Raw genomic sequence first — 27,431 nt, 5'->3', positions numbered from 1 at the left:
TTCTATGTAGTCTAGACATTCAGACAGTAAGCTCAGGGTAAAGGGCCTATCAATTTTCTGCTCATATCTCAGTTTCTACACAGGATGGATTCCTCTACAGCGACACAACAATAACTACTGCTAATATTTCTGTATTGCCACAGCCACACTGATGAAAGAACATTGTGGACAGCAATCTGAGAGAGTTCAGATCCAAAGCAGAGGCCCACAGTATGACATAGAACATCTTTAGGAATGCTGTTATTTGGCAACCATGGTGTTTTCTAAGCTCTGCTCTCACGATCCTTCTTTCGCCCCTTTACGAGCTCAGAGGCCCACATGGGCCAGGGGTACTGTGTCAACAGATGCCTTGACCAGGGCAGAGCTTTTTGTGAGATCAAAGACACAGCAATGAAAATAACAATGCAGTGACAAACTGTGAACCTAAAATACAGAGAGCTTATCCAAGTTTATAATACACCCTAGGTGACAGCTTGTGCATGGCGGGTAAAGGTCGTGCAAGCTCTGAGTGATATTTTTTTCATATTTAACTGCTGTGATGCAGTAAAGTGCTATATCCAGTGTGCTGCACAAATCTTTTGGAGCAGCTGGAGGACATGGCAAGGGATGGACATAGCTGAGAGCAACTACAATGAGAAGAACAGTTCCATTTATGTTTGCAAAGCAAAGCTCAAAATGCAGCTCAAAAATGCGCCTCAAAAATATACTGCAAGTGTAACTGATAGAAAAAAATAACCATCACTAGAGCCCGAATTTGCAAAGAGCCCCAGAAAAATCACCATTGTGGAGAAAACTCACTCACTCACTCACTCACTCACACATCAGACATGCCACTGACAATATTTTAAATGTCAACACTGTATTTTACTGCTCATCAAGGCGTGTAGGGACAAGGAAGCAATAGCACATAATGGAACAGTGATTTCCAAAGAGGGGATGTGCAAGGCAATAGCTATATGAATAAAGATCATTTGGCTTTCAGTCAGCTCCCAAGGAAGGACTGCTGTTCATCTTGAAAGATTTCTACTTAAAAAATTTGGAAAACACTGTTATAAAGCATCAGTACAAAATGTGAAAGATTGAGGACACACCAAGAACGCTGAAGACATTAATAAAGAAACAGTAGAGATAAATGACAGAATTACAAGTAACACTCAGTCTAAACTTCTGGCACAACATGACTATAAAATCAGATCTGCTACTCATCTGGGATGCCATATATGATCAGCAGTGTGGAAAACCACAGCAGACCCAGCTTTTGCAATTAATAGATGGGTTTCCTGCAGGCCTGTAGTTTTATAGTCAAGATTACCTTGAACAAAAATGAAGTTATTTAAATGCTCCTAAAGGAAAGACTGATTTAAAGCTGTGAACACTCATTTCAGCAGCCTGTCATTAACTCACTGACGTGGAATAGTAGAGTGGTTTGCCAAAATACCAGTGTGTGAATATATGTGTGCATGTGGAAAAATTGCTTGATAAGAGAGTTTTTCTCCACTTTTCAATATTTCTGTAAAACACAGAGCCCCTCCATATTTTAATAAGGATGTGTCAGTCCCTTGTTATAACTTGTAAACTGCAGAGGTCTCTCAAGTTCTCATCAAAGGCATGAGGTCTTACCCAGTACACAGCTGAGATGTTTGTCAAAATTCCTGCTGATTACACCAGGCTTTGCTGAAGCACCCAAAAGGACAAGAAATACAAGAAAAAAAGTACAAGAAATACAAGCTAGAGACACTAGGTTGGAGACCCCCAAATTCGGAGAGATTTTACTCCCCAGCATGTTAAAACTGCCTAACATGGGGTAGGAGGGGAGGGTAAAGGTGACTTTTTATGACTAGGATGGTATAAAGGGATCTAAAGGAGTGAGGTTTAGTGTCCTGTAAGCAATCAGGCTTTTTAAGGAAGAGTCAGCTCACAGGCTAAGTGTCAAACACGTTAAACTGATTTCCTAGGAAAGGTTGATGAAATAGTATAAAAAGCACTGCATAATTGGCTGAGAAGCAGAAATAAAGACACAAAGAGCACACATAGCTCCTGTGCCTTGTTACAATTTACATTTCGAGTATTACTACCAAGAAGTGTTACAAACATCTAAAAAAAAAAAAAAAAAGAAACTAAATTCTTGAAATAATAATTATCCTCGTTCCAATTCTCTCAGTTCTTCTCCCAGCTGCAAGGCAGCAGTAAGGCTGGCATGGGATGGGGCACTCCTGGCAGGGAAAGGGCACTGGGTCAGGCAGCGCCACGAGCGTGCTGGGGACTGGGGCTTGTTTTGGGGAGGGAGCTGGGAGCTTACATGCCTGTAAGCTGTCACACTGCACAGAGCCCTCTCTGCCCTGCCTTACTCCCCCTCTGGGGTGCCAGCCTGCCCCCTTCAAGCCTGTCAGGGCAGGGAGGCCACTCCACAGGCCTGGAAGTTAATGAACTACAGTCCTTGGGGGAAGTGGTGAGAGTGTTTGCACCTGATGCCCAAGGTGTGACATCTGGGAGATCTGCTGTAAATTATCTTCACCCTTACCTTGTCAGTAACCACACACCTGCAGTGTGGGTTGCCAGCCCAAAGGCCAGTGGTCTTTCACCAGGGGAAATTGTGACAAAATGTAACTTGCAGCAACAGTAAAATAATGCTCAGATGAGTCTCACCTTGCTGTGTCACCAGGCTTGGCCAACTGGGGTTCATTTACAGCCTTAAACTCTTCCTCTTTTGTCCTCTTCTGTTCCCTTGGCTTCCAGAGCCAGGCAGTGTGAGATCTAGCACCACCAAACCCCCTCACCAGGGATAACCCAGTCAGCTCACCAAACACTTCATTTTCTGCTTAGAGAGCAAGAAAGGATAAAAAAGCTGGCTGAGGGCTGACAAGAAAACCCCCAAGGACTAAGAAAAAACAGCCAAGAGAAAGTCAAGGGAGTAGCAAACAGGATGGGTGACAGACAGAGGAGCACAGGAGACAGAAAAGGAGCTCCTCTTCCCTGGTGTGCCCGGACCTCACCACATGCCAGCTCCCTGGCCAGGGCAAAGGAGAACATTCCAACTCCACCAGTAAACAAGGAGAGGAAAAAGCAGGGGAAAAGGAAATGTCATCTTAACCATAACTGAGCAGAAATTTTTATTCCAAGTAGCTGTACTAAAAGCAATAACAACTCCTCAGCTCCCCATGTTCCAATCAAAGCTGAATGGTGCTTTCTGCAATACACAGGGCAACTTCCTTTCCAGAAGCCATTACAGTTTTATAGAGCGGCACCTTTGCACTCTGCCACAAAGCAATCTGTTAACAAACATTAGGAACAGCAGGGATGGAGCAATGGGAGACTCTCAAATCAAGTATTCATTGATTTCATTTAGACAATTATACCGTACAGAGCAACCAAAAGGGTTTGGAGTTAATCTTTCCCTGATGGCTTGTGGTACATGAGCAGGTCCCTGGGTGGTCCAGACGCTTTGGATTCTGTTGCTGGGTCTTCCACAGCCCCGTGTAACCTCTGAGGCACCAACTCTCCTCCCCAGCCTCCACATGGGGCACGCTACAAATTGTGGCTAATAGTGATCTACCTCACAGGGGAGAAATAAAACACCTCAATATTATCACATAAAAGAAACCACCACAGCTAAGTGAACTCTATCACTATTATGTTTGCAGCCCCCCACAGTAATTTCATTGCTATTTTTGTTGTGGTTTTGCTGTTCTTTTTTATCCTGATGAAAACCAGCAGAAGACAAAATGACTAGTTAATATTTCAATGAACTTTACTTCCACTAGCCTCCTTTTTAATTTCTTTTGCACGAAAAACTGAGTTCCAAAAACATGAAGCGCACACATGTGTGGGGAAGTTCAGGTCAAAATGTGCTGCAACCAAGCAAAATTAATTTGAGATGGGTGGATGTGAAACATCTCCACAGGCTACATGTAAACTGTAATGGGCAGCTGTGCCTGCTTGAGTCAAACCAACCCATGCATACACTTGGATTTTGGTGTACACTGGCCATACTGGACAGCAGTAGACATAGGATGTGGACAGCAGTATGCAGTCCAGAATATGCCAACAGGAGGACACAACTGCACTCAGAGACTGCCGCTCGTGATTACTGTAAGCAAAATTTTACAAATATTGCAAATTTGTAAATACAGAATGGAAGGAAATCAGATGATGGAGTCAGACATAATTATAGGGAGGTAATGAGAAAGTTCAGTGGAAAAGAAAGAAAAGGAGAGCAGAATTTCTGCAATTAGTCTTCCTCAGAGCAGAAGGAGAAGACCCTAGCCTCATGCTATTCCATAAAAGGTAGACAAAACCACTGGCACCAATGCTGTATAGACACTGCCTGGGAAAGGCCCAAATCAGCAGGTATATGGATCCCAAATCCACACAGCGAGAGAACCAGTCACCTCTAAAAGCCACCAACACTTTATATACATCCAAAATACATAAATACCCCTGAGATAAGAGAGCTGTGTAAGGCACATCCTTTTCAGGAACTCTTAAAATCCTTTTGCTCCCAAGCCCTTCACTTTCTAATGTTTCTCTTCTCTGCAGAATGGGACTCTCTGCCATACAAGAAGCTATCTTCTTCTGTCTACTATGTGGCTTCTCTAGAAAAGGCAGGCTAGCACAAAAAAAAAAAAAAAAAAGGAGGAATTGCTGCTGACTCTTACTTTGGGGGCAATGTGGTGAGGGGAACCACAGTTTCAAGTTCTTAAGAATGGACAGACTTCCTTCTGTGAGCCATAAGACCAGGAGATGTTGACTGGCACTCAACATCCCTTCCTCTGGCACCATGAGCACAAAGTTCCTTGTGGGTTGATCCTTCCAGAATGGACTCATCCTCTTCTTCAGCATCTACCCACACTTGTCTTCTCTCTGACATTTTCAGGATAGTGCCATGGTTTCTTTGGCACACTGTGACCCCTTCAGCTGGATGCAGTCCACCAACCCAACCTGACATTGTCACCAGCTCTGCCATAGGCAGGTGTGGCTTGGAAGACAGCCCCTGCAAAGACAATAAACCATCTCCCTGTCTTCAGTGAGGCACACTGAAGGGGCTTAACTCCTCAGCTGCAGCCTGGAATCATGGCTCAGACTCTGACATCTGTGATGTCAAATTAAAAACCCTGTTCATAGCCGGTCCTGTTCACATCCCACCTTCTCCACATTCCAAATAGCATAACTTGTTCTTTCAGAGTCAAAAACATACAAGACTGAAGCAGCAAGCAAACAGCTGAAGCTGAAACCTGCATGGATTTCCTACTATCTGCTGGGCTTGATGTACATGCATTGTAGGCTACAAAACAGGGCAGTGTACAAGTGTGGAGATGGACAGGAACTGAGAGATGACTCCTTTCAAACAATTACAATGGTGAGATTTTCCAACATTTTCAGCCATGATGTTGAATCTCTGCCTCCCCCTCCAATCAGCAGAACAAAATATCCCTAAAAAGTAAAACTAGAAGCATAGGACCAGTAAGAAGAGAATGTAAAATGGTAAGTTGTTCATTCCAACTCTGCATTATGGCTATTGTCCTCAGGAGAACACTTTCACCTAGCACCTATGAAATAAGAGTTCTTGGTGGGAGCAAAAATTTCATCTGTCTCCTTATCAGATAGTCACAAAAAATGCTGTTTTACCCAACCAACTTAAATGGTGTTCTGCAGACCCAAAGAGAGAAAAAGCTGGAAAAATTTTCCAAATGAAGTTCATTTAAGGTTACCACAGACCATCATTTGTGAAACAAACCCTGAAAATCCTTGCCCATGCAAAAAGGCAGAGAAAAGGCTTCTTTAACCCCAAGCTGATTAGATGCTTATCTATGTGCAGGTCTGAAGGTGATCATAAGTAACTGATCACCTCACTTTTGGCGTAGAAAAGCATAATCAGCTGTTAAAACTAAATTTCACATCTGGACACTTTTATTCAGTATCTCATAAAGCTGCCTCAGAGAAAATGCAAGGTGAACCTCATTTTCACTTTCCTGCACTGTGTTAAATGAATGAAATACAGAGAGGATGGCAACTGAGCTCTGCTGATTTGTAGATTACAAATTCAGATCTTGTCTGGAATACTCTATAGTGACTGAGATACCTAATTAAATTGTGACATCAGAGGAGATGAGAGTTAAAACGGAGCAACTGTGAGGAACAGACATATTTTGACATTCTGTTTAATGCTCTTTATTTTTGTTAACCTGTAATTACTTCAATGACTACTGAACATAAAAAAGTATGTCTTTGTTAGAGAAGATGCCCCCCCCACACCCCCCAATTTTAATTAAGGTGTAGGATTTCACAATGCAGATATCTGAAGCCTATTAGAACTGCTCTGATACTATTAAGTGAGACCAGATTTCACTTCATGGTATTTCAAAGGTTACCTCACTTCTTCTCAAACCAAACTCCAGCTTAGGGTAAAATGTTTTAGTTGAGCTGTACTTAGAAGAAAAAGGTGCACCTTGGTTCACTTGAAGGTTACCTCTAATGGGAAAGCTTCAGATCTGACTCCAGTGCAAGAACTCAACACTTTGTGTAAATCAACTTCCTTGATGAGGGGAGTTTGCAGCAATTTGAACAAAATAGCTACATTACATACATTTCTGAGCCAGTGAAATGTGCACACAGCACTCGGGGCTGGCTGAGTGTGCAGTGTGCTTTGAAGGGTGGCTTTGGAAAGATGGCACTGTGTGGTCCCACATTTATTGCCTCTCAACAGTTTCTGGATTGAGTTTACTCGGTTTCCAAGGAAAAATTATGCTTAATTCTACATAATGCTTCTCCAAGCAATTTCAATCTAAAGGTTTAAAGTCAAGCCAACCTCCTTGTGACCCCTATATCATCACTCTTAAAGCATGACAAATGCATGTAGGCAGCTCCAGGGTAAGAGTATGGTTTGAGGGCAACAGGGCAAGTTCTCTACCAGCATAAATCAGTATAAATCAGTATAAATCAGTATTGCTTGCTTACTTTGAGTAGAGGCATTCCCACGCAGACCAGCTGTGGACACAGCTAAATGAAAACCCATTCTACAAGGGGGAAGAGAATGAACTGCCTCATGGGTGACAGAGAACCAAAGGAGGACTGAAGTCCCTCTGTCCACCCCATGCTGCTTCAGACAGCAATAAAAAGGTAGTGTGGTTATTGCTAGGACAGGGCTGCAAACAGAGCTGAGAGCAGAGAATGTCTTGAACAGTATTTCATTGTCCCACAGCCAATTTCCAGAGTAAAAACACAGACTAATGTGAAGATTTCACAATGCAGACATTAGACAAAGAAAGAATATTTCTTCTGGTGTAACTTTTGGGCACCAAAACCAATTCAACATATTTCCCAATGACAAAAAAATCTTGTAAACCACAAAACACAAGGATTACAGAAGTTAAAGATAGAAGAAACCACAAAGCAGAAATAGTAAGGCCACCTGTGCTCTAGTGAAATGCACAGTTGCCACAGTCAAACAGGATATATCCCTCATTAACATTACATGTAATAAATCACACACATATGTAGAATAGACACTTCATCTTATTCTAGAGAAGTAGAACCAGAAAAATTAAGATAAGCGAAAGCTTTTGTGGCCAACCTATGGTAGAAAGCTCTAGCTTGAATCCTAGCAGCTCTTAGCAGCCTAAGTCAACACAACACTAGATGGAAAACAGAGGTTCCTATGTAGATTCCTATCAAAGCCAGAACAGGATTCTGAGGTGAATGCTTCCAAGGAGAAGGGGAGAAAAAGAAAACATCAAAGGACAAGTTGCCAAGGTTATAACCTGAGACCTAATATCAGCCACAGAGGTTTATTTAACCTTTCAGGTGCTCATTAGTGTCAAGCCCTCGTGGCAGCCTCCATACTGTCTCTCCATCCTGCAGCTGGCTGAACATGGAGTTATATCCCATCCTAATGAGCCACAGGGAGGGTGATGTGCGTCACTGGCTTCTGTTTCAATCTTGGCAATCTCAGTGTAAAAGCCTTGCAACATCTTCTGATTCTCCTGACATTTAATTAGCTGGTGTCATTTTGATGCCATAGCCTGTCTCATCAGGATGATAACTACAAAACAACATGTGGAGCATAAAAGTTCCATGAAAAGTTTCAGGTCTGGCAGCCAAGCTTACGAGTCCCCTGACAGTCCTGGTTCCTGGGACTGGCTCCCATTAGCCCTTTGTTTGGGCACTGCTATCAGCAAGAGCTTCTGTTAAGGACAGAGGAACAAAAAAAACCCACCAAAAATCTCCAAAGCTCAGCACAGCCTTGCAAAAAATTACATCCTTTAGCTTGAAAAATTTTACCTGTCCTGCAGTAAGAGAGCATCCTCATTGCACAAACTCACACCTATTAATCCTGATGGACAGGTTTATCCTACAGGATAGAGTCCATCATCTTCTGCCCTCAAAAGGTAATCCTATTTATTTGTACACAATGTTTTTCTCCATTTGTCACCTGGTACTTGGGAGGACAATCTCTAGCAATACCTGCCAAGTGCTTCTTGTCCACATCACCTGCACAATTTGACAATGGCCATTGCTACACAAAATGTGAGGCATCCACATTTGCAATCAATATAGCCAGTGGTTTTCTTTTCCAAAAATCTTAGTCTCATACACAAAAACTTTTTTTTTTTGAGAGTGTACTAGTCAATGTAAAAACTCAAATGAACCAAGACATTTCATTCACAAAACATAATCAACTGAAAATTTTTGTCATCAGAGCCTAAGCACAGCCTAATGTTCTGCAAAGACAGCATGCAACTACCTGAGGCTGAGGATGAGCAGAAAGAATTCCAAAACCTTAAAAAATTTACTGAACCAGTGAGCTCCCCAGACCTCAGCTCATCTGGAGGATCCTTGCCTGAGCCCAAAGGTGTTTCCCAATTGGATGAGGCTATCTTTTAAAGCAAAATGCTCTGGGAACTCACAGCACCCACAGGGACAGGGAGATTTCTTTTAGGCAAATGTTATGGCCCAGCAATGGCAACACTACTATCAAGGGTGAAGGTGTTCTTGCAAGACTTTTCCACATGCCTTCTATTCATCTTACTTCCATGGTATAACCATGATATTACAATTTCAGCCAGTTTATGCCCACTGCAGACTACTGGGCTGTAACTGGTCCCACCAGTTCTCTATCCTAAACAGCATTTCAGGTGCTTTTTGCTGTGTCTTAGAGAAGGTGCTTGCAATGCATGGTACTGAGCACTTAATTTCTGCCTTCCTCATTAACATTTCTTTTTAAAAAGTCAAATTTCACCCCGAATTTATGCATGACCACAATCACACTTTATGCAGGACAGTGTTTGGTTCAGAAAGCTTTGGAGGAGTCCCATGCAGTAATCTTGTTCACATTTGGAGGCCCACATTTACAGTGTTCTTGTTTCCTCACACATTAAACCATGGAAGATCTGCATGCATCATAAGCCAGGTCTTGCCATGGAAACCCTTGACCTGGCTTGAATTATATTCAGGTCAAGACAAATGGATAAGTACAAGAATCCACATCTACCTTTTAGTGTAAGTTTTAATAATTGTCTTTTATTTTATACATTCACACACATACTCAAGGGAAAAGAAGGATGAAGGCCTAAGTGAATCTATTCTAATCTAATCTAAAAGTTAAAATACAGCAAAGTGAAGGAAATCCAGGAACTGCTCCAAAGTGCAACACCAAAAATAATCACCCACAAAAAAACCCCTTAAAGCCCTACAATACCTCCCTCACACACACGAACACATTTGCACCCATTACCTTATGAAAGCTCTTCTTGCCTCACCAACCTATAATAGTAGCAGCACGGGAAAGTTTATTTGAAAAACACACGTTAGCATGTCTCTGAAAGACTTCTGAAGTTCTAATGTGCTCAGTGATTATGCACTACCCAATAAATGCCAACTTTCCACATTAGCAAAGTGGCTGGGATGGAGTGAGCATAGGAGAGAAGCCAATGTGGCAGTCAAAGCAAAGCACTGGGGATCAAACAAGCAGATTTGCTTCCCATGACAGCTCATGACTTGCTGTCTGTGCCTGCTTCTGCCTTGGTGCCTTCATCTGCAACACCAGGTAGTACCACATACTTAAAAAGGGGCAAATAAAATTTAACTGCTCAAAAATCTTGTAAAAAGTAAGATTAAGTCTTTAAATTTTTTTGAAACAATTATTATTGTCATTTCTTTGTCCTGCTGGAGCATGTGAGAGTCCCAGAACCATGCAGTTGTGGGTACAGTACTGATGTGGAAAATAAAGGTGGTCCCAGTCCTGGGTCTACTCAAATCTGATGAAAGCTATAGAAAGACAGACTACAGAGAAACCCTCAGAAACAAAAAGCTTTGTGCTTCTTAGAAATTTTTCCTATTTGGATAGCTAAATTTTTTTAAACTGACTTTGCTTTATCCTTAATGAATGTACCATATCCAAGTCTCATTATCAAACCTCTCCTATCTCAAATGTCAAAAATAGTAACTTTTATAAAATAGCTGTTAGTGTATGCCTACTCCCAAACTATAAATCCATGCCATCAATTATTGCAATTTTAATTCCCTAGTTAGCAAATACCCTTCATCTGTCAACACTATTAAGCAATGAAGTAAACATGGCAGTAAGACATTAGTTTGATAATGCTTGCCAAGTTTGATAAAAAAAAAAAAGATTCTGTTATTAATATACTAACAAATATATAAGGCTGAGTGACTTATTTTGCTCAGTCCATTTAAATTGGCACCAGAGAGGAAGATGTGTGTCCTTACCAGCACCTGCAGTGAGAACCTTACAGTTCACAGCAGATTTACCTCTTTTTCCTTGGTTTATTTTAAGAACTTATAAATGGAAAGACACTTCCAACTGTGTTAGTCTGTCAGAAGATAACCTGGTTCAGATTTGTTTTCACTGCACTGATAGCATACAGTGATAATTCTTCTAACCTTATGGGGTGAGGAAATATTTTTCATTAAGTCTTGGTGGCACCAGTTAATTGTATAAATATTAGTTTACTTGGTTGAGATTTAAATAATATTTTAGCTTAATCTCATTAAAAGAGAACAAACAACCAAATAAATAACCTTCTATTTACCTGGAAGTGACAAAGGTATCGTGGAGTTGCAAGACCTGTGCTCCCTCTCGAACAGCATTTAAGCAGAAACTTAAAACTGAGAAAATTTTGCAAGCCTGAGAGCATAGAACGTGCATCATGAAAGGGGTGGCACGCTGTGTCTGTACCCTCCACTCCTGCCACAGCCTTGGGAACCAGGCAGAGGAGTTTATAGAGCATTGGAAATCTGGAAGTTTTGTTACAATTTGCTCCCTTACTCCCCCACCACTCACATCCTTCCAGATCAAGGACATCTCTCCACAGCTCTGCAGGCAGATGAACGTGCACTCTTGCCATGCTGCAAGCTGAAAAAGCTGTGTCAAGTTATTTCACATTCTTGTGACCCTCATGAATAAAGCCCCTGCTGGAAGGTACAGTGGATCAGCTTGGGCTCCATGCCTGATTTAGACAGTTTGCATGAGCTGAAAAACACAAACACTCCAAAGTATTTTCTGTTAACAGAAGCACACACATACACATATATATATGTGTGTGCATGCAGTCTACAGAAAACTCTAGTTATAATCACTGCTTTATCTTGCTTCACAGCGTACCAAAGGGATCATGAACCTCATGGAAACATTGCCAGTGAAGTACTGTGTTTTAGTTTACAAACTTCTGAAGTACTTCGTTATGACTAACAGGCAGCCCGCTCAAGCAGCCATCTGAAAAGCCAGAGATTTCTTTAGCTTTTTCTAATTTCTTTGTTTGTGTAACCATTTAAAAACTTGACTAATGCTTCTGCAGATTAGGACAAGAATAAAACTTTTTTTGTGCTGCTGTGTCAAAAGCTTTTGTAATTTCCTACAGGGACATCACATCAAGATGAAGTCTCTTTGTGGTCAGCCTTACTAACTTTGCAAAGCAAAGTGTGACCAGCTCTAACACAATCTCTCAAGAGAACAGCAGTAAAAATGCCATGGCTATTGACTGAGGCTAGAAGAGAAGTGGTGTAAGAGGTGATGGCCCTGTTCATAAAACACCTCTGGCACTCACCCAAGACTACTGCAAGGAATTAGCAAAGTCAAGGCTTGGCTCTGAGCATGACATTTGAACCAAAGAAAACAGAATCTCCTCCATGGACTTTCAAGAGAATTGTGAGCCCTTTCTACCTACCAATAACAGGCTTATTTTTCCATGTGACCTCAAGTGCCAACTCATGTCACTGCTCCACAAGCACCTGTGGAGGAGCTGGGTCTAGAAGAAGCCTCAAAACCAGGCTGCAGAGCAGGGCTGCAGCTCAGGGCAGCTCCTCATGGACAGCTCAGTTCTGCTTTCTCTCAGTGGCCCTCCCTTCTTGCCTCTGCTCATCGAGGAGCAGGAAAAGAGAGGAGCACCAGTGCCCAGACAGCCTGGGGGCAGTGCAGGAGAAGCAGCAGAACCATGGCACGTGGCACGCTGGAGGAAGATGAAGAAATAAAGGAAAGAGAGGACAAAGAACCATGTGGAGGACGTGTGATCACTTGCATGACACAGCTGCTATACCCACACACATCTGTGTGTGCACCACGTGCAAGAGCACATTTAGGCAGGGGCTGGGAGGCTGTAAGGAAGATTTACTAACAGAAATCTCAGCCTTGCTTGTGACACATGTACAACTTTCTATGCACTGTGGGTCAAACATTTACAAGAATGCCTCTTGCTTCTGGTAAAATCAACCACAGGAAGGGCAAGGAAGGATGTAGTGGTGGCAAAATGCAGAACCCAGCATTGCCCTGAAGAGTGCAACGACGAAAACTGAAAGTCAGAGCTCCCCAAAATAAACTGTCTGTGTTTGAGGGCTGGAACAGCAAAAAAGGGAACTCTCAGTCTTTATTCTGCTATTACAGAGGGACCAAAAAGCTGTAACTGAAGCAAGTGGTCACCAGGAAGTGTAAGGACAGTGACTGAAGAGCCACACTGGTTGTAGAAAAAAAGGTAAGTCAGATGAAGTGCCACAACAAAGAAATATTATGTAAATCAGGTCAGCTAAGCCAAGCAGAAGGTCCAGGCACCAAAAAGTCACTCTGACAGCAAAGCAGAGGGTGTTTGGAGACTGAAGCCAGCAAAGGAACCCAGCAACAATGGCCTTGCTGAGGAGGGTCCATGCTTGTATCCTGCCCATCCCAGGGCGAGCAAAAAGGGCACACATGGAAAGAGTTTGGGGTCAAAGATCTGCAGGTCTGTGCCAAGAATTGCAGCATTTCATTAGCAGAGGACACAGAAAGGCCCCAGACTGCCTGTCCTTGCATTGCTTTGTTTTGATATGGGGTTTGACATGGGTGCAAAGCTATTGTAAACACATGTACTATGTTACAGAAATGCAAGAAAAAGAAAACAGTCTTTTTTTCTTTTTTTTTTTTTGTAAAAAAAGATGGATATTTTTACAGCATACACAGCCAATCATGACATTTAATTTTACAGAACAGGAAGAAGCTCAGCAAGTTGCTGTAAAAATATCCACCCTTATGCAACCAAAACGCCAGCCATGGATCAGGAATAGCTGTGGAGTGGCACCATGGAACTCTCCAGCACTGTGGATATGAACTTAGGGACAGAGCTTAACCTATCCCTCAGCCAGCTGGTGTGCCCCTGGCAGTGACCTCTTGTGTAAAATGACCACAGCATTCACCTCATATAAAGCTTTAGGCCTATATTCCACGCCCCCAAACCACATTTTCCATGTCATAGACCCTGTTAAGTAATTTAACACAAACTCTAGGCAGAAGACAGAAAATACCAACATTTCGATTTGGCAGGCATTTAATTTTTCATTATAACCATTCTGACAAGGAGTAAATTCAGACAAGGTAAGGAGCTGCAGATGCTTTCTAAAAATACTGTCATCTCTGATGGGTATCTTATGTACAGCCCCACAGACAGCATGAGAGTAGAACATGGTCAACCACACCACCAACAACATAATAACAATACTGACTTATTTAAATCTTCTGTGAGCACACCAGCATAACTCAGGAACTGTTTTTCTGCATTTCTTGCTTGAAAGAAACATTGCATAACACTACTGTAACTATAGATTGCCTTTTTAATTTTTTTTTCCATTGAGTATTCAATTCCTAACAACAACTTAACAACTTAATAAACATAATGAATGAGGAACACTACCTATCCCCATCTGTTTATTTCTTCTTGCTTAAGGAAAAACCTTTTTTTAAAATTTGGCCCTTATATGAAATACCAAATTCTGTAATTGATGATATAACCAAGAAGTTCATGGTCCTTACTCTTTCAATTACAAAAAAAACTTTTCAATATTCTGAATATAGTTGAAAGAGAAACTATATTTGACACCAGCTACTCCAAAGAATAAACAGTCCATTAAATAACAACCTCCAGTGTACATTCTATCTTTACCAGTAGAGAAGTAAAAGTGATCAGAAAAAGCTTGAGGGCACTACAGCATAATTTGAAAGGTGAAAGCAGTGAAAAGGCCCAATTATTATTATTGGCAAAGTAATATATCTAAAATAATAGGAATCTTCTGAAATCAAGTTCACTTGGTATCACAACTGAAGGCACTATTTAAAATACACCAGTAATGGTAACACAATTTATGAATTTATGATCTGTTAATGTTAAAAGAAGACAAATTTAAGCAGTCACTGTTTTGCTCTACATTGCTATTTCACAGAAATAACAATTGTGTGAAATTTCTCCTCAGTGGGAGGACCTACATATTCAGGGCAGGGAATGGCTCTCAAGGAAGCTCCTTAAGACTGAGGGATTCCCTGGTAAGTGGTTAAGAGCATGCTAAACTCTGAATGCTTGATGGCTACATAATAGAAAGGATTGATCATGTGCAGATAAACCTTTAGGCAATCTGTTGGGAAAGGCTGGGACTAAGTCTGGATCCAGCTGCATTTAAACTCTCCTCTGAGAAGGAGTTTAGAATGCAAGGGGATCCTTCCTTAAGATCATGACTCAACAGGAGGGTCACCCTGACAGTGTTGGCTGAGCCTGTCCTGTCTGCAGTAATCATTCAAGTGTGCCTTGCCACTGAACTTTGTTAACCCACTGCCTCATCTGCTACCAAACTTTGGTTTTTATCAATAAACACATTGTTACTTCTCTCTTACTCCTGAAGGGCATGACTCCACCTGTAACAATGTGGAGTTTAACCATGTAATGCTTTTCTGGCAGCTGTCCCAAAACAAGTAAACAAAGACATACCTGATGTGCCAAAATATAGATATTATGGCCAACATCTTTTGGGGAGATGCCATCATCTCCATTCTCCTCCTCGTGGTCACATTCCAGACCTTGGTTGTAGGCATTCTTCATCACATCCACCTGCAACACAAACCCAGCCAGGTAGAGAGGAAATAAACGTGGTTCTTGGGAAAAAAATCACTCTGAACAGAGCCACTTTGCTCAGCTCCAGCCTGCATGGGTGCCCTGCAGTTCTGCAAGAAGAGTGAGCAGCCTGAGAAACGCTTTCTGAATAAAGAAAAGCTTGAAGGATTTATGAAGCTCCAAACCACTTCATTTTTCATCAGCAACTATGAGAAAGTAACAGGAATGCTGAGCCTTTGTGAGCAGGTATTTTCACAAATGCTTCTAAAGACTGGTCTAGATATGGCAGCAGGTGTTGTGCAGCACTTAGAGTGCAGCCATGATCTTCTTCTGGCCAGAGCAGGCAGCAGCACAATTTCACAGGAAAAACCACACCTAAACCAAAAAGGAAAGGAAGATCTGGGCAGGGTGCTGGGGAAATTCCAAATATTCAAAAGCCTCTTAGAGGACCACCATAGGGTTCCCCACACAAGGCCCGATCCTGCAGCTGTACCCTAGGGACAGCCTCATCCTGCTGAATGCCACCTTAGTGGTGACTCCCAGAAACCAGAAGGCACTGGGCTCTGCCTAAGGGCAGGGAGGATGTCCCCAGATTCTTCCCCAGAACCCCTCAAGAATTCCCAGATTTCTCAGACTCTGTTGTTACACAGTCAAGTGGTATTGGAAATTACTTCCCCAGCTTTCCCTCCCATTTAAAGTTCCTGGAGACCTCTATAAACATCAAGGTTGTTCCAAAATACAGCAACAACTGCTTGGAACTCTTTTTGTTCATGAGACATAAATAAATAACATACATGTCTATTAAATATATTTGATGTCTACACACACATTTCTGTTAGCACTGCTTCACAAACTGTACAAGCTCAATTTGCCAACCCCTGACAAACTGCACTTGAAGACAGACTACCAGAATATGATAATTTAGTTAGGAAACAATTAAAGAAAAGTCCTTGGAACGGATAAAAATAATGAAGTCGTAAAGACTGAAATCATGCATGCTTGATCCTTTTAAAGTACTTTTTGTGAATTAGTACTATCCTCATACATTGTGCCACCATACGCTGCCACCACTTCTCAGCTTAGATACAGATCATTTAAAAAATGTTTTAATGACAGATTTTTTTTTTCAGCCAAAAGATTTATGAATATTCACAAGTTTTCTCACCAGTTCTCTTGGTCTCATGTTGAAAAGGATTCTTTCCGCATTCTCACTGTCTTGCCTGCTTTCCATAATAGCCAGCAAAAGCTTGGAGGCATTGTTCTAGGGATACAAAACCAAATTAATGCAAATTTTAAATCTCTTCCATGGATTAATGACCCTTGCATTTGTTTTAATTGAGATTATGAGGACCACTTGCATCTTTTATTTTACTGACATATTTAATAGGGTTTTTTTTAATGTCAGCATACCGAAACACTTACTGTGCACGCTATATTGGAAGGAAAATTTTAGACACTGAAAAATATTTGACTTAAATACAGAGTGTTGCCGTAGACTGTGTATAAGAAATTAAATTTCATTTCCTTTCCTTATTTCCCACTTAGCAATTTTTGCCTTGGCTTTCTATTAAAACAAGACTCAACAGAGGTAATTACAAAACATATTACACAAAAGGTTTTATCATTCAAGCAGGTTTCCATCCCCTTTGGTTTTTATGAATTCTAACTGATTATTATTTGAAAGGCTGGAAAATAAACTGTTTTCATGCACTCCTGAGGTTTTGTTTCACTACTAAATATTCCTGGGGGAATATATAAAGACAACCTTTGCTATGTCAGCTGGCTGCTTTTCCCCAAGACGGCTCCTCAGGATTACACAGCATGAGCTTTAGCTGCAGTAGCCCCGTGGTGCCTCAGAGACCTGCCTGTCTCCCAGTTAAATCAGCTGTGGTGAAGTGGAGAGGAAGAATGGTCCTGGAGGTTTGGCTGCCTTCTGGCAGAGCAGGGCTGCCTTGGCTGACCTGTCACAGCATCTCCATCATTCCCTGTTATAGACTGAGCTGTTGGAACACTTGGAAGCAGGAGACAGTCCCCAGGGAAGAGGTAGGGGCCAGGAAAATTGCCAACCCACCCTACAGCTTCATTCTCAGCTGCTTATTGCCATTATCAACAACTCCAGCTGAAATTTTTCCAGGGAGGGGGTGCCTCAGACAATTGACATGGGCAGCTTCAGAGGAAAAGGGTTCAGCTGCTTTTGGGACCAGGGCAAAAAGAAATATGTTATTCCCTACATGTTCAAGCAACTTGTGTTTTAGGCAGCCTTTGTATCCCCAAGTTTTGATAATAGACCTAAAAATATGGAGCACTAGAGGCCAATAGAACAATCATACAAGTTGCAGTCTCCTAGTCAAACTTTTCCAACTCAGAAGCATTTTGCAAATTACAAATTGAGTACTATAGAGCAGAAACACACTAATTTCACAGCTAAAAGCCCACAGGGGTTATTCTTGGTGAGCACAGAATCACAAAAATGTGCAGGCTGGATCATAAGGCTGCCCTCTGGACTAAGATTCCAGCAGTCCAGCCTCTGCTCAAAGCAGCTTGCTCAGGGCTGTGTTCGGCTGAGGATTAAACACCTCTAACTGGAGGACAGAAGGATGAGACTGAAGGTAAATAGAAGGAGAGAAGATTACAATGAAGATTTGTACGTAACTGGGAAATTCAAAACTTCTGGGAGAAGAGACTGGGAGCTGAGACAGAAGCCAGGACAGAGGAGCTTGGGCTTGCCAACACAGGAATAAGATAAGGACAAAGAAAAAGAGATGAGAAGAAAAGACCTAACTGGGACTGGCTCAAGGAGAACAGCACTCCATATGAGTTTTGCCATGTCCCTTTCTTTTTGCTTCTAAATCAGATCAGGACCATCCATGGGAAAGGTCAAATTTACCTTGCGACCAACACTGCAGAAGTTTAATATGCACAGTGAACAAGAACAGGGGGAGGGAGAGGACAGTATATTGATGAGGATTCCTGAGAAGATGCTGCTCTGAAAAGTAGGATGCTTCCTTTTCTGCTGCAGATTTCCCTCACAGTGGTGGCCAAGTCAGTAGTGGTAGGATCTCAAACTGAGGAGGAGGGAGGGGGCCATGAGAGGCTCCCAGGAAAGGAAAGGGACGAAACAGGAGGAAGGCATCAGTCCACTCACTGATGGCTGAGGAGGACTTTGAAGCTCTTTCCCAGTGCAGACAGCCCTGGGGATGGACTGCCTGCTGCAGCTTCCAGAAAGCTGGGAAAGGTAGAGGGTAGGTAGGACTTTGTGTCATGACTCAGCAGAAGTGCCTTGTCACGGTATAGAATTACAGCAGGCATTTGAGATGGTTATTTGGCTACTTATTCCTCACTTTCTGCATATTTGGAGAGCCTAGAATCTGATTTATAATCCCCAACATCAGTAAGGAAAAGACATCCATCACTTGGAAAACACGGCACAAAGTTCATAACACATTAGTACTGTGAAAAATCAGTTTCCAAGTGCTAAAAAACCAGCACAGCCCAAAGCACTTCTACTCTTCATTTCACCTTTACCTGGGCTCTTATCTCATCTCCTGATAAAAATTTTGAAAAACAAATTAATGAGTGAAGCAACTAGATACAGCTATGAGGGGAAAAAAGAAGACACTTGTCTTAAGATTCTCCGTACCCTTAGACTGACAATGTCTCTTCATCCTGTCACAGATATGGCAGATATTGAGCTCTTCCTGTGTGTCAGGGCTTACACACTGGTCAGTAAGGAAGGCCATGGGGTCACACTCCAAATAAAAGGAAGCAGAATAGAACACTGGCCATCTATGAACTCAGTGAACACTGTCTGGTCTGCTCACTAAATGATTTGGGAGTCCACTGGAAAATATAATCCATGAAGATGTAATTAAATGCCACATCAAAAACTAAGTGCAAAACAAGCTAAACTAAGATGGCATGGGAAAAGTAACTCTACATTGCCTTTCCTTTGGTTGGAGGGTGTAAGTTCAACATACAATCTTCCCTGAAAACAGTGTCTGAGCTTGTTTATAAGTGTAAATTTATGGGCCTGTATACTTTGAATTCTGTGGAAAATTTATGTATTTGCAACTTCAAAGTTGCCTATAACCACTGACAGAGTGTAAATGTTAAATATCACCTGGTAAACTCATTGCTTTATTATTTCAATGTGTTGCCACTCCAAATCAAAAACAGCAGCTTCTTAATTTGGGTCCCATTCTTGAGATCACATCTTGCCCAGCAACGTGTCCAGACTCAGTACAAGAGTGATATGGACATAATGGAATGGGTCTAGCAAGAAGCCATAAAAATTATGAAGGGAATGGAGCATTTTTTATATAAGGAGCCACTGAAAGTTGTGATTGTTCAGCCTGGAGTACAGATGCCTTAGATGGATCTTATAAATGTGTATAAATACCTGGTGGGAAGAAATGCAGAAGAGGGTGCCAGACCCCTCTGAGCAGTGTCCAGTGAGAGAGCAAGAGACAAAATAAAACACCCATGAAATTCTATCTAAACACCAGAAAAGACTTTTATGCTGTGAGAGGAATCAAGCAGTGGGATGGTTGTGGAGTCTCCAGCTGTGGAGATACTCAGCCAGACATGATCCTGAGAAAACTGCTCTAGCTGATACTGCTTGAGCAGGGGGCTTGGACAAGATGACCTCAAGACATCACTACTAAAGCAAATGACTCTTGTGATTGTGCAAAATTTGAATAGTTTCCACAGTCTGAACCTCTGCTATCGTTCACCACAATTTTTGCAAATTGAGTCAGTCAGAGCACAGCCAGCCTCCTGTGAACAGGGTCACGCTGCTCTTTGCAGAGGTGTCTCTAAGCTCTGTGTTTGGTTACTACACAGAAAAGCTGTTCTACAAGCATTTGCTCGCCTCATCACAATAGCAAATCAAAATGGCACTGGAGTGAATGCAGATACATCTTTACAGAGACTGAAATTTGGACTTCAAAGAACTGTCTGCATGTTCAAAGTTAAATGTCTGCCTAAGTGTTTTGCTAGAGGGGGGCCTGAATTACATTACCATTCAAAAAATAATTACAGTTATTAAAATCATATGTAAGGCACTGTTGATTCAATGTTTCATTGTACATGATATATAGCTATATTAATTATTTTATTAGACATGTAATACATTGCCAATATGATGCAATGCAGCTACCACAAAGTATTTGCTGGTTTGGGGAGGAAACAGACCATCTGCAATGGAAATACTTAATTTGGGAGGCAAGAAAAGGCAATAATCCTGGACAGATTCTATCCTGCTTGGCAGACAGTACAGCTGCAGAGCTCCCCTCTGCATGCACTGGCACACAGGCAGGAGAAACTTATCTACAAGCCTGTCCAACTCTCCCCAGAATACAGAACAAAATTACATTATAAGCCCTCGTGCTCTAGGCTTTGCCCTCAACTCCACTGCTCCCCCTCAAAGGACACTGAGAAGGGAAATAAGGTACAATTTACTTGAACCTTGTTTTCAACTTTATTTGACACTGCAGGTCATCTGATGTATTCTTCTTTTTCACAGCATTTCCTACTCAAATAATTTTTAAGAGTTTGGTATTTAGAGTGAAGGCCTGACTTGTCGCATGCCTGTACAGTATGGCTATTTATCAATCTTGAGAGATTTTACATCCACAATACAGACTTTTCATGCTACCTGTGTCATGCCTGATTGATAGGATTTAAAAAAATAGAAAAAGCTGAGGACATAGTCCCAAACACAGCAGTGGGTCAAAAGGCCTGTGGCAGAGGGCCTGATAAGGATTCAGAAGCTGAGATTAACTCATTTGCAATAATTTTTTTCAAAGGCTTCTGAGTATACTGCGCTATGGTAAGATTAAGTAAATGTCAGGCTGCCTAGAGCTCTCCCATAGGTATGTCTTCTGTTGCTGCCCAAATTCAAATAAACAAATTTACATATACTGTACCTTGAGCTGAAGCACCAAGTCCATGCAGTATTTGCCAAGAGGGTTTATGTCATTCAAGATGAGAGCAATTATAATATCAATCCCATTAGACTCATGGGTGGCTATGCATGTCTGCAAAACAAGAGAAGAGAAGGGAATGGGGCAGGGGCAGAAGGGAGGGAAGGAGTGGGAAAAAGAGGGAGATGATACAGCCAGAGGGAGGAAGAGAATATGCACATCAGCAAATTTCCAAAATAAGGACCCAGAACTTAAAACACCTTACAAGAGCAATGAACCCTTCAGGCAAAGCAGAACAGCCTGAAAACACATGACAAGAAGTGCTAGGGGTGACTTGTGTGTACAGAACTAACCCAAACACTGCCAGGAGTGAGATGCCCAACTGGAAAAAAGGTGGTGCAATCTAAAATCTGCTCCCAGAGAATCCCACAGGGCTTGGCACCAAGCAGTACAACTTGCAGACAGCAGCCGTCAGGAGCACTGCCAGATTCAGCTGAGCACATGACAGCCTCAGACATAAAAGACAAGCTTGACTGCAAGCACAACCAAATTTGCACGCTCAGATTCTTCATTTGCCCTCGGCAGCCAGCATTAATATTGCTGTTACGGCACAAAATGTTCAGGAAAAATCAAAGTAGTCTCCATGCATCTGGACATAGCCTGCAAAGAAGGGTATTTCTGGATATGGAATTCAAAATTGTATTTGTGACCAGTGGTATTTCCCAAATGCCTTTACAGCTGGAGATCTGGACCTTCTAGGCCTTGTGCATAACAGTCAGTTATACAAGAACCTATGGCACTTCTTCCTCTGTCAGGTTTATGGGACAATTGCAGAAGTCTTCCAGGAAGACAGAGAGAGGTAGAAAAATGAAAATGAGAGTGTGAAGCATTTGCCGTTGAAATATATTGAAATGGACTTGCAGTTGGTGTAAACAAATGTAACTCAAATCCTGAGTGACTTCCCAGCAGACAGATCTAAATAATAAAGTGTAATTCAGCATTCCCTTCCATATCAGTGTTCCTCCAATGCTTCCCACGTAACTTTGTTGGAGAACATGTTAACTTGTAACATTTTTTTAATCTCCAGTCTTGTAGCTATACTTTTTTATAGTTGTTTTTCCCATTCATAAATGGTTTAAATATTACTGTTCAAAATGTAGTCCACTAAAGGATTTCTATTTGTTTTTACAATATTAAGTAAAAGCAGCTGATTACCAGCAATGGCAGTAACAGCACTTTACATTTCATTGGTGCACATTAATGAAAAAGCATTAATACTTGCATGTATTTCTTCAACTATTTCTAGCACAGAGAACAGATTGCTTCTGTAATTTGCTCACCACAATTTTCCCACTGCTAATCCATAGCAAAAATTCTGCAGTTTCATCCACTATGACAATTTTACTGCAGTTCTCTTCAGATCAAATATGGCAGCATGTAACCACATCCTTTACCTTCCTACAGTTCTTCAGCACAGCACTAAAGAGACTTCTACCAAAAATCACAGCTGTGTGACTTCAAAAGGCTGCAGTGAGCAAGGCACAGAGATCAGAAGCGTAGTCTTAATCTATCCATTTCACTCCTGATACCATAATTAAAGATGCTGATAGGTGGTACAGTTAGGAGGGTGAGTTAAACTTTGTGGCAGTTATGTGAAATAAAGAAAGTAAATGTTAGCAAAGTGTATCAACACCAACAAGGGCAAAATGTGTGAAAACGAAACACGTTGAAACACAAACAAGCCTGTGGTTGCGGTGCACTTCCAAAACCAGGACTCCAAATCCACTCTCACAAAATGAGGTTTAAGCCATGGACATGAGAACACAAAACATGCAACGCTCTCCAAAAGGTCTGCAAACCCTCAGAGGAAGAGAGGTACTACAGGAAGAGTCTGTTTTGAGTTCTGACTTTAAAGGGTCGCTCAGGTCCCATGAAAGCTTGAAGTGTGTTAAGTCTAGTCATAGCAGCTCCAAGTGAATTTATGTTATCAGGAATACCCAAAGGTTTGTGATAAGCACCCAGACACCAACATTCAGGTACAGCCTTCTGCATCCAGAAGTTCTTGAGCCCTACCTGATTTTCGTGGCACGGGCCCTGGCAATATTCTGTCAAGCTTTCCAGCGTCTGGTTGACAAGAGCCACGTTCCTCTCATTGATGTACAGCCCCAGTAAGCCCAGCCCACCTGTGGTGCTCCCACAGATGCAGTCCAAAAACTGAAGGGTCTCACAAACGAGGTTGTAATTTGTTTTATTGTTTTGATGTCTTAAAAAATTCTGGTGGGTGGAAGAAAGGAACACAAAACAAATCAAAACAAAAAATAGGAAGAGAATCAAGGCAAACAAAGTCTTGTAGTCTTTTTTTGTGAAAACATTGAAGGATGTAATTTATAACCATATGACCACTGTGTCTCAGACTCTGAAGTACACTGCACTACTATAGAAAATATATTAGGTCTTAATGCACCAATTGAGAACTATTATCTGATTAAATCATAGAGCAGGGAGGGCTTAGGAAAGTGAACTTGGCAAACATCTGCACTGGCCTTAAATGTCTTTTATATGTCCTGCAGACCTGCTCCCAGTCACCCATTACAGCCCTGCTCTCGGAAGCTGTTGCCCCACAGCTAAGCACACTATGGAGCTCAGCTCAAACCACCTCAACCACAGCTGGAATAGGGGGAACCACTCCTGGCCACAGCACTGATGTATATTTGCAGAAAATTCATTTTGCAGAGGTTGCTATGGGGACAGTAATTTCTATCAAAAGAACTGATAGCAGGGACACAGAGAGCATCCTAAAGCCTTCAACTGTGATACTTCGGGAAAGGGGCAGCACCCAGAAACTTCCTGTGCTCTTCAAGTCGGTGGTAAGTGATCCACCGACTGACTATAGGAACCTAACTAACAGGGACATTTAGACCCTCTTCAGTTCCATGTGGCTGTGCTGAGATCCACAAGCAATTCTGAGGATATAAACATGCACTCCTCCAACACACAACCCAAAAGGTTCTTGAAAAGGGCTTTATAGGCCTTGGACCTAAAAACCCCAACATTTCAGATAGCCCTATTCTGTAACAGGGGCCAGGCACAGGTGTGTTTTTCTCCCCTTACGAAGGTGCAGCCCCTCTAATAACACCCCTATAAAAGCTCAGCTCAAAACACTTTACCTGGAGCTCTCGGTTGTGGTTCTCACACAGGAGCTGAAGAAATCTCAGTATTGGCTGCATGATTGCAATGGCAGGGCTCATGATTGCTTCTTCTGCAGATTTCTCTTCTGCATTTGCAGCATCTGCTCCTGAGCCCATCAGATCTGTTTCTGGGTCCATTTCTCTTCTGTACACAGAGTAAGCCTTGGAGGTTGCAGAAGACGCTTCTGTTAACTGTCCTTTCATTCCCTCTTTCAGATGCAGGGTTGAATCCTTAACTGAAAAGAAGATAATTTGCCTTCATTTGTGAAAGTCTTTCTCCCCATTTGATTAAACTATAAGAAAACAATAATAATGAATGCAACTCTTTCTTTGTTGGTGCCTAACTTTCAAAGACCTCGAGGCAACTCACAAAGAATATCAAAGCAACATTCATGCAGGGATAGCACGTTCCAAATAAACCACAAACCAGAGTGAAACAGAACATTAACACAAAAAGCCCTACTATTTCTCTCCCATATACAATAAATGATGGGAACAATGGGAAGACCACAGGGTGGGAAATCAGTTCCTGCGCTTGCTCTTGTGAAATATCCCCAATAGCAGCAGCCTCTGCTTCTGCTCCTCTAAAAATACGGCTCAATATCTTTTATTGATGCAAACTGGCAGAGCTTCACTGCTTTCATTAAGACTAATTCCTGTGGCCAACCTGAGATGGACTGTAATTTGGAGAAAAATGGGCAAAATATGCAAATTGGCAATGATTAATATTAAAGCTTATTGATCAGCTCAGCCAGTGGTGCAGCACATGCAGTGTCAATATAATGCCCTGCTCCCCTCCTTCCCGGGTGTGCCTCCTTACCTCTCTTTTTGGGAACAGATATGGTGAGGTCGCTGTCATCCTCCTTCTTTTTGCTCCCCAAATCAATAGTGTTCACTGTCACTGTGGATCGGATCTCCTGCTGAGCAGCTTTCATGCGATCATACAGCACTTTAAAGAACCTTTCTGACTTTTTCTGCTCCTTTAGTTGCTGGTAAGTCGAATACTGCAAAAAAAAAAAATCTTTAGATATGAATCTTCTAAGGAAGAAGAAGTACAAAAATACACTTTTTTTTTTTTTTGTGTGTGTGTGTGTGAAACAAATGATGACTAATTACTTCACTTACACAGAATAAATGTTGGCCACAACCTGACCAGTTCTTTCACAAAGTGATACACAAGGCTGGTAATAAAGGCTGATGATCATGTTTTAAAATTTGGGTAAAACAGTGAGCAGTGCTATTTGCAGTCTTTTAAATGTCACAATATTGTACTTGAAGTTTAATTACTTTGTGACACTCTCCATTTCTCCAGGCTTACTATTCCATCTACAAATTACAGTGAAAAGTAACTTACCATGTAATAACAAGAGAAAGCATAGAATATCAAATATGTAGTATTATAGCTTGGACTATATAAATTTTTTTGTTCTACAGACAGAATTTATTATTAAATATTATTTTAGGTTATTAATTCCAGTCTCTCAGTATAACTGTCAAGCAGGCTGAGGACCATTTCCAATAGTTTGCAAACAATCCCAATTCTCCCAGCCTTTCCTCAATATATCAATTTTCTCTCTTCCCTCAATCATCTGATTTGGCTAAAACTGGGTGAGAGAGATATAATTCACAAAAAAACCCATAAAAACCATAGTTTAAAGCAATTATTTTCTGTTGACTGGGATACGGGTCTTCTCAAATGATCAAGTTTTTTTCTCTTTGGAGATTTTGATAAATGTCTCTGAAGGTTTCCAGAAAATAATGTGTTATTATAAACTTAGAAGCATTATAATTTTTAATTTTACAAAGAGTGCATAAAATAGCTGGGGATAATGCTCACATGGCAATAACCAGATTAAAAGCAGCACAGTGCTACACAGAGAGGGAGAGCTGAAAAACATTTTCGTCTCCTGAAGAGCTACTGCACAGTAATAGGGCATATTTACATTTGTATAACAGTGGTACATATTCTAGTGACCAACTTCTCAGAGAACTCACAGCAAAAAGGTTCTCTTTATTTGTCTCCAGACCACATGCATCTGAGAACCAATATGTGAATAAGCAGATTAAACAAGTACCTGTGTTTGAGTATTTCCGCCCTCAAGCAGCGCAATACCAAGCAGAATGCCCTCAGAGAAAATCCTGTCATTTCTGGTGTTCACTATCACATCTATGACCAGTTCTGAGGCACCTTCTTTGTCCAGGAGGCACTGGATATCAAACATGGTCACCCCAGACTTATCTGCATCTTGTCCTGAAAATCCACCTGCAAATTAGACAAAGACACAAATACTACTCGTGTTTGCTTCACACGGATGTATGAAAATGAACCTATTCGTAGTAATGAAGCACACAATAGCAACGTAATAAATTTAATTTTGAAATTCTGTCAGGCAAAATTCCCTTTGATAAAAACAAGATTTTTGTATGAAACTGCAATGTTGGGCTCCAAGAATAAGAAATAAAACAAATCCCCAAGCCATTGTTCTGTCAGGATATTCAGACAATAAATAAGATGGAAAGGACACTGATTTGTTCACTGAACCCTTTTTTAATTCCACTGCTGCATACACTAAAATGTGAGTAGGGTCAGTGCTCTGAGATCCTTTTTAAATCTGTTCTTCAATCTCAGGCCTAATCTACACCAAAATTGTGTCCTGGTAAATCCACCCTGGTTATGAGTCTTACCTTCCAGCCAAAATCTTTTGCCAACTCCTAGATCATCATCATCACAACTCTTCTTTTAAGAACACAGACTTGAGTTAATCCAAATTAAAGGTGTGGGTTGACTAAATTTTGCTAAATTGTATTAGCTCATTAAATCAACCACTTTTTATTATCACAGATGATTATCTTTCCTGCTATACTTACCTCTCTAAAGATGTAACTGTGCCTACTTCATTAGCAAAAATACAGTACTGCTTTAATCAGCCAGTACTACTTTGATTAAACTGATTAAAATG

General features: G+C 41.4%; 1 protein-coding gene across 2 annotated transcripts in view; it reads right to left on the bottom strand.

Moving 5' to 3' along the window:
- The window catches only part of ITPR2 (inositol 1,4,5-trisphosphate receptor type 2), a 246,663-nt gene that overhangs the window by 49,526 nt on the left and 169,706 nt on the right, over nucleotides 1-27,431 (bottom strand). For both annotated transcript variants that reach the window (XM_072923748.1, XM_030263492.4), the window contains 7 exons: nucleotides 26,547-26,734; nucleotides 25,292-25,475; nucleotides 24,451-24,707; nucleotides 23,357-23,557; nucleotides 21,287-21,397; nucleotides 16,525-16,620; nucleotides 15,237-15,356 (listed from right to left, as the gene is read on the bottom strand). In XM_072923748.1, the coding sequence (XP_072779849.1) occupies nucleotides 15,237-15,356; nucleotides 16,525-16,620; nucleotides 21,287-21,397; nucleotides 23,357-23,557; nucleotides 24,451-24,707; nucleotides 25,292-25,475; nucleotides 26,547-26,734 (1,157 nt within the window). The remainder of the gene's footprint in view (nucleotides 1-15,236; nucleotides 15,357-16,524; nucleotides 16,621-21,286; nucleotides 21,398-23,356; nucleotides 23,558-24,450; nucleotides 24,708-25,291; nucleotides 25,476-26,546; nucleotides 26,735-27,431) is intronic.

Source organism: Taeniopygia guttata, chromosome 1A (assembly GCF_048771995.1).
Source record: "Taeniopygia guttata chromosome 1A, bTaeGut7.mat, whole genome shotgun sequence".
Taxonomy (NCBI): domain Eukaryota; kingdom Metazoa; phylum Chordata; class Aves; order Passeriformes; family Estrildidae; genus Taeniopygia; species Taeniopygia guttata.
This window is presented reverse-complemented; position numbering and strand designations above follow the sequence as displayed.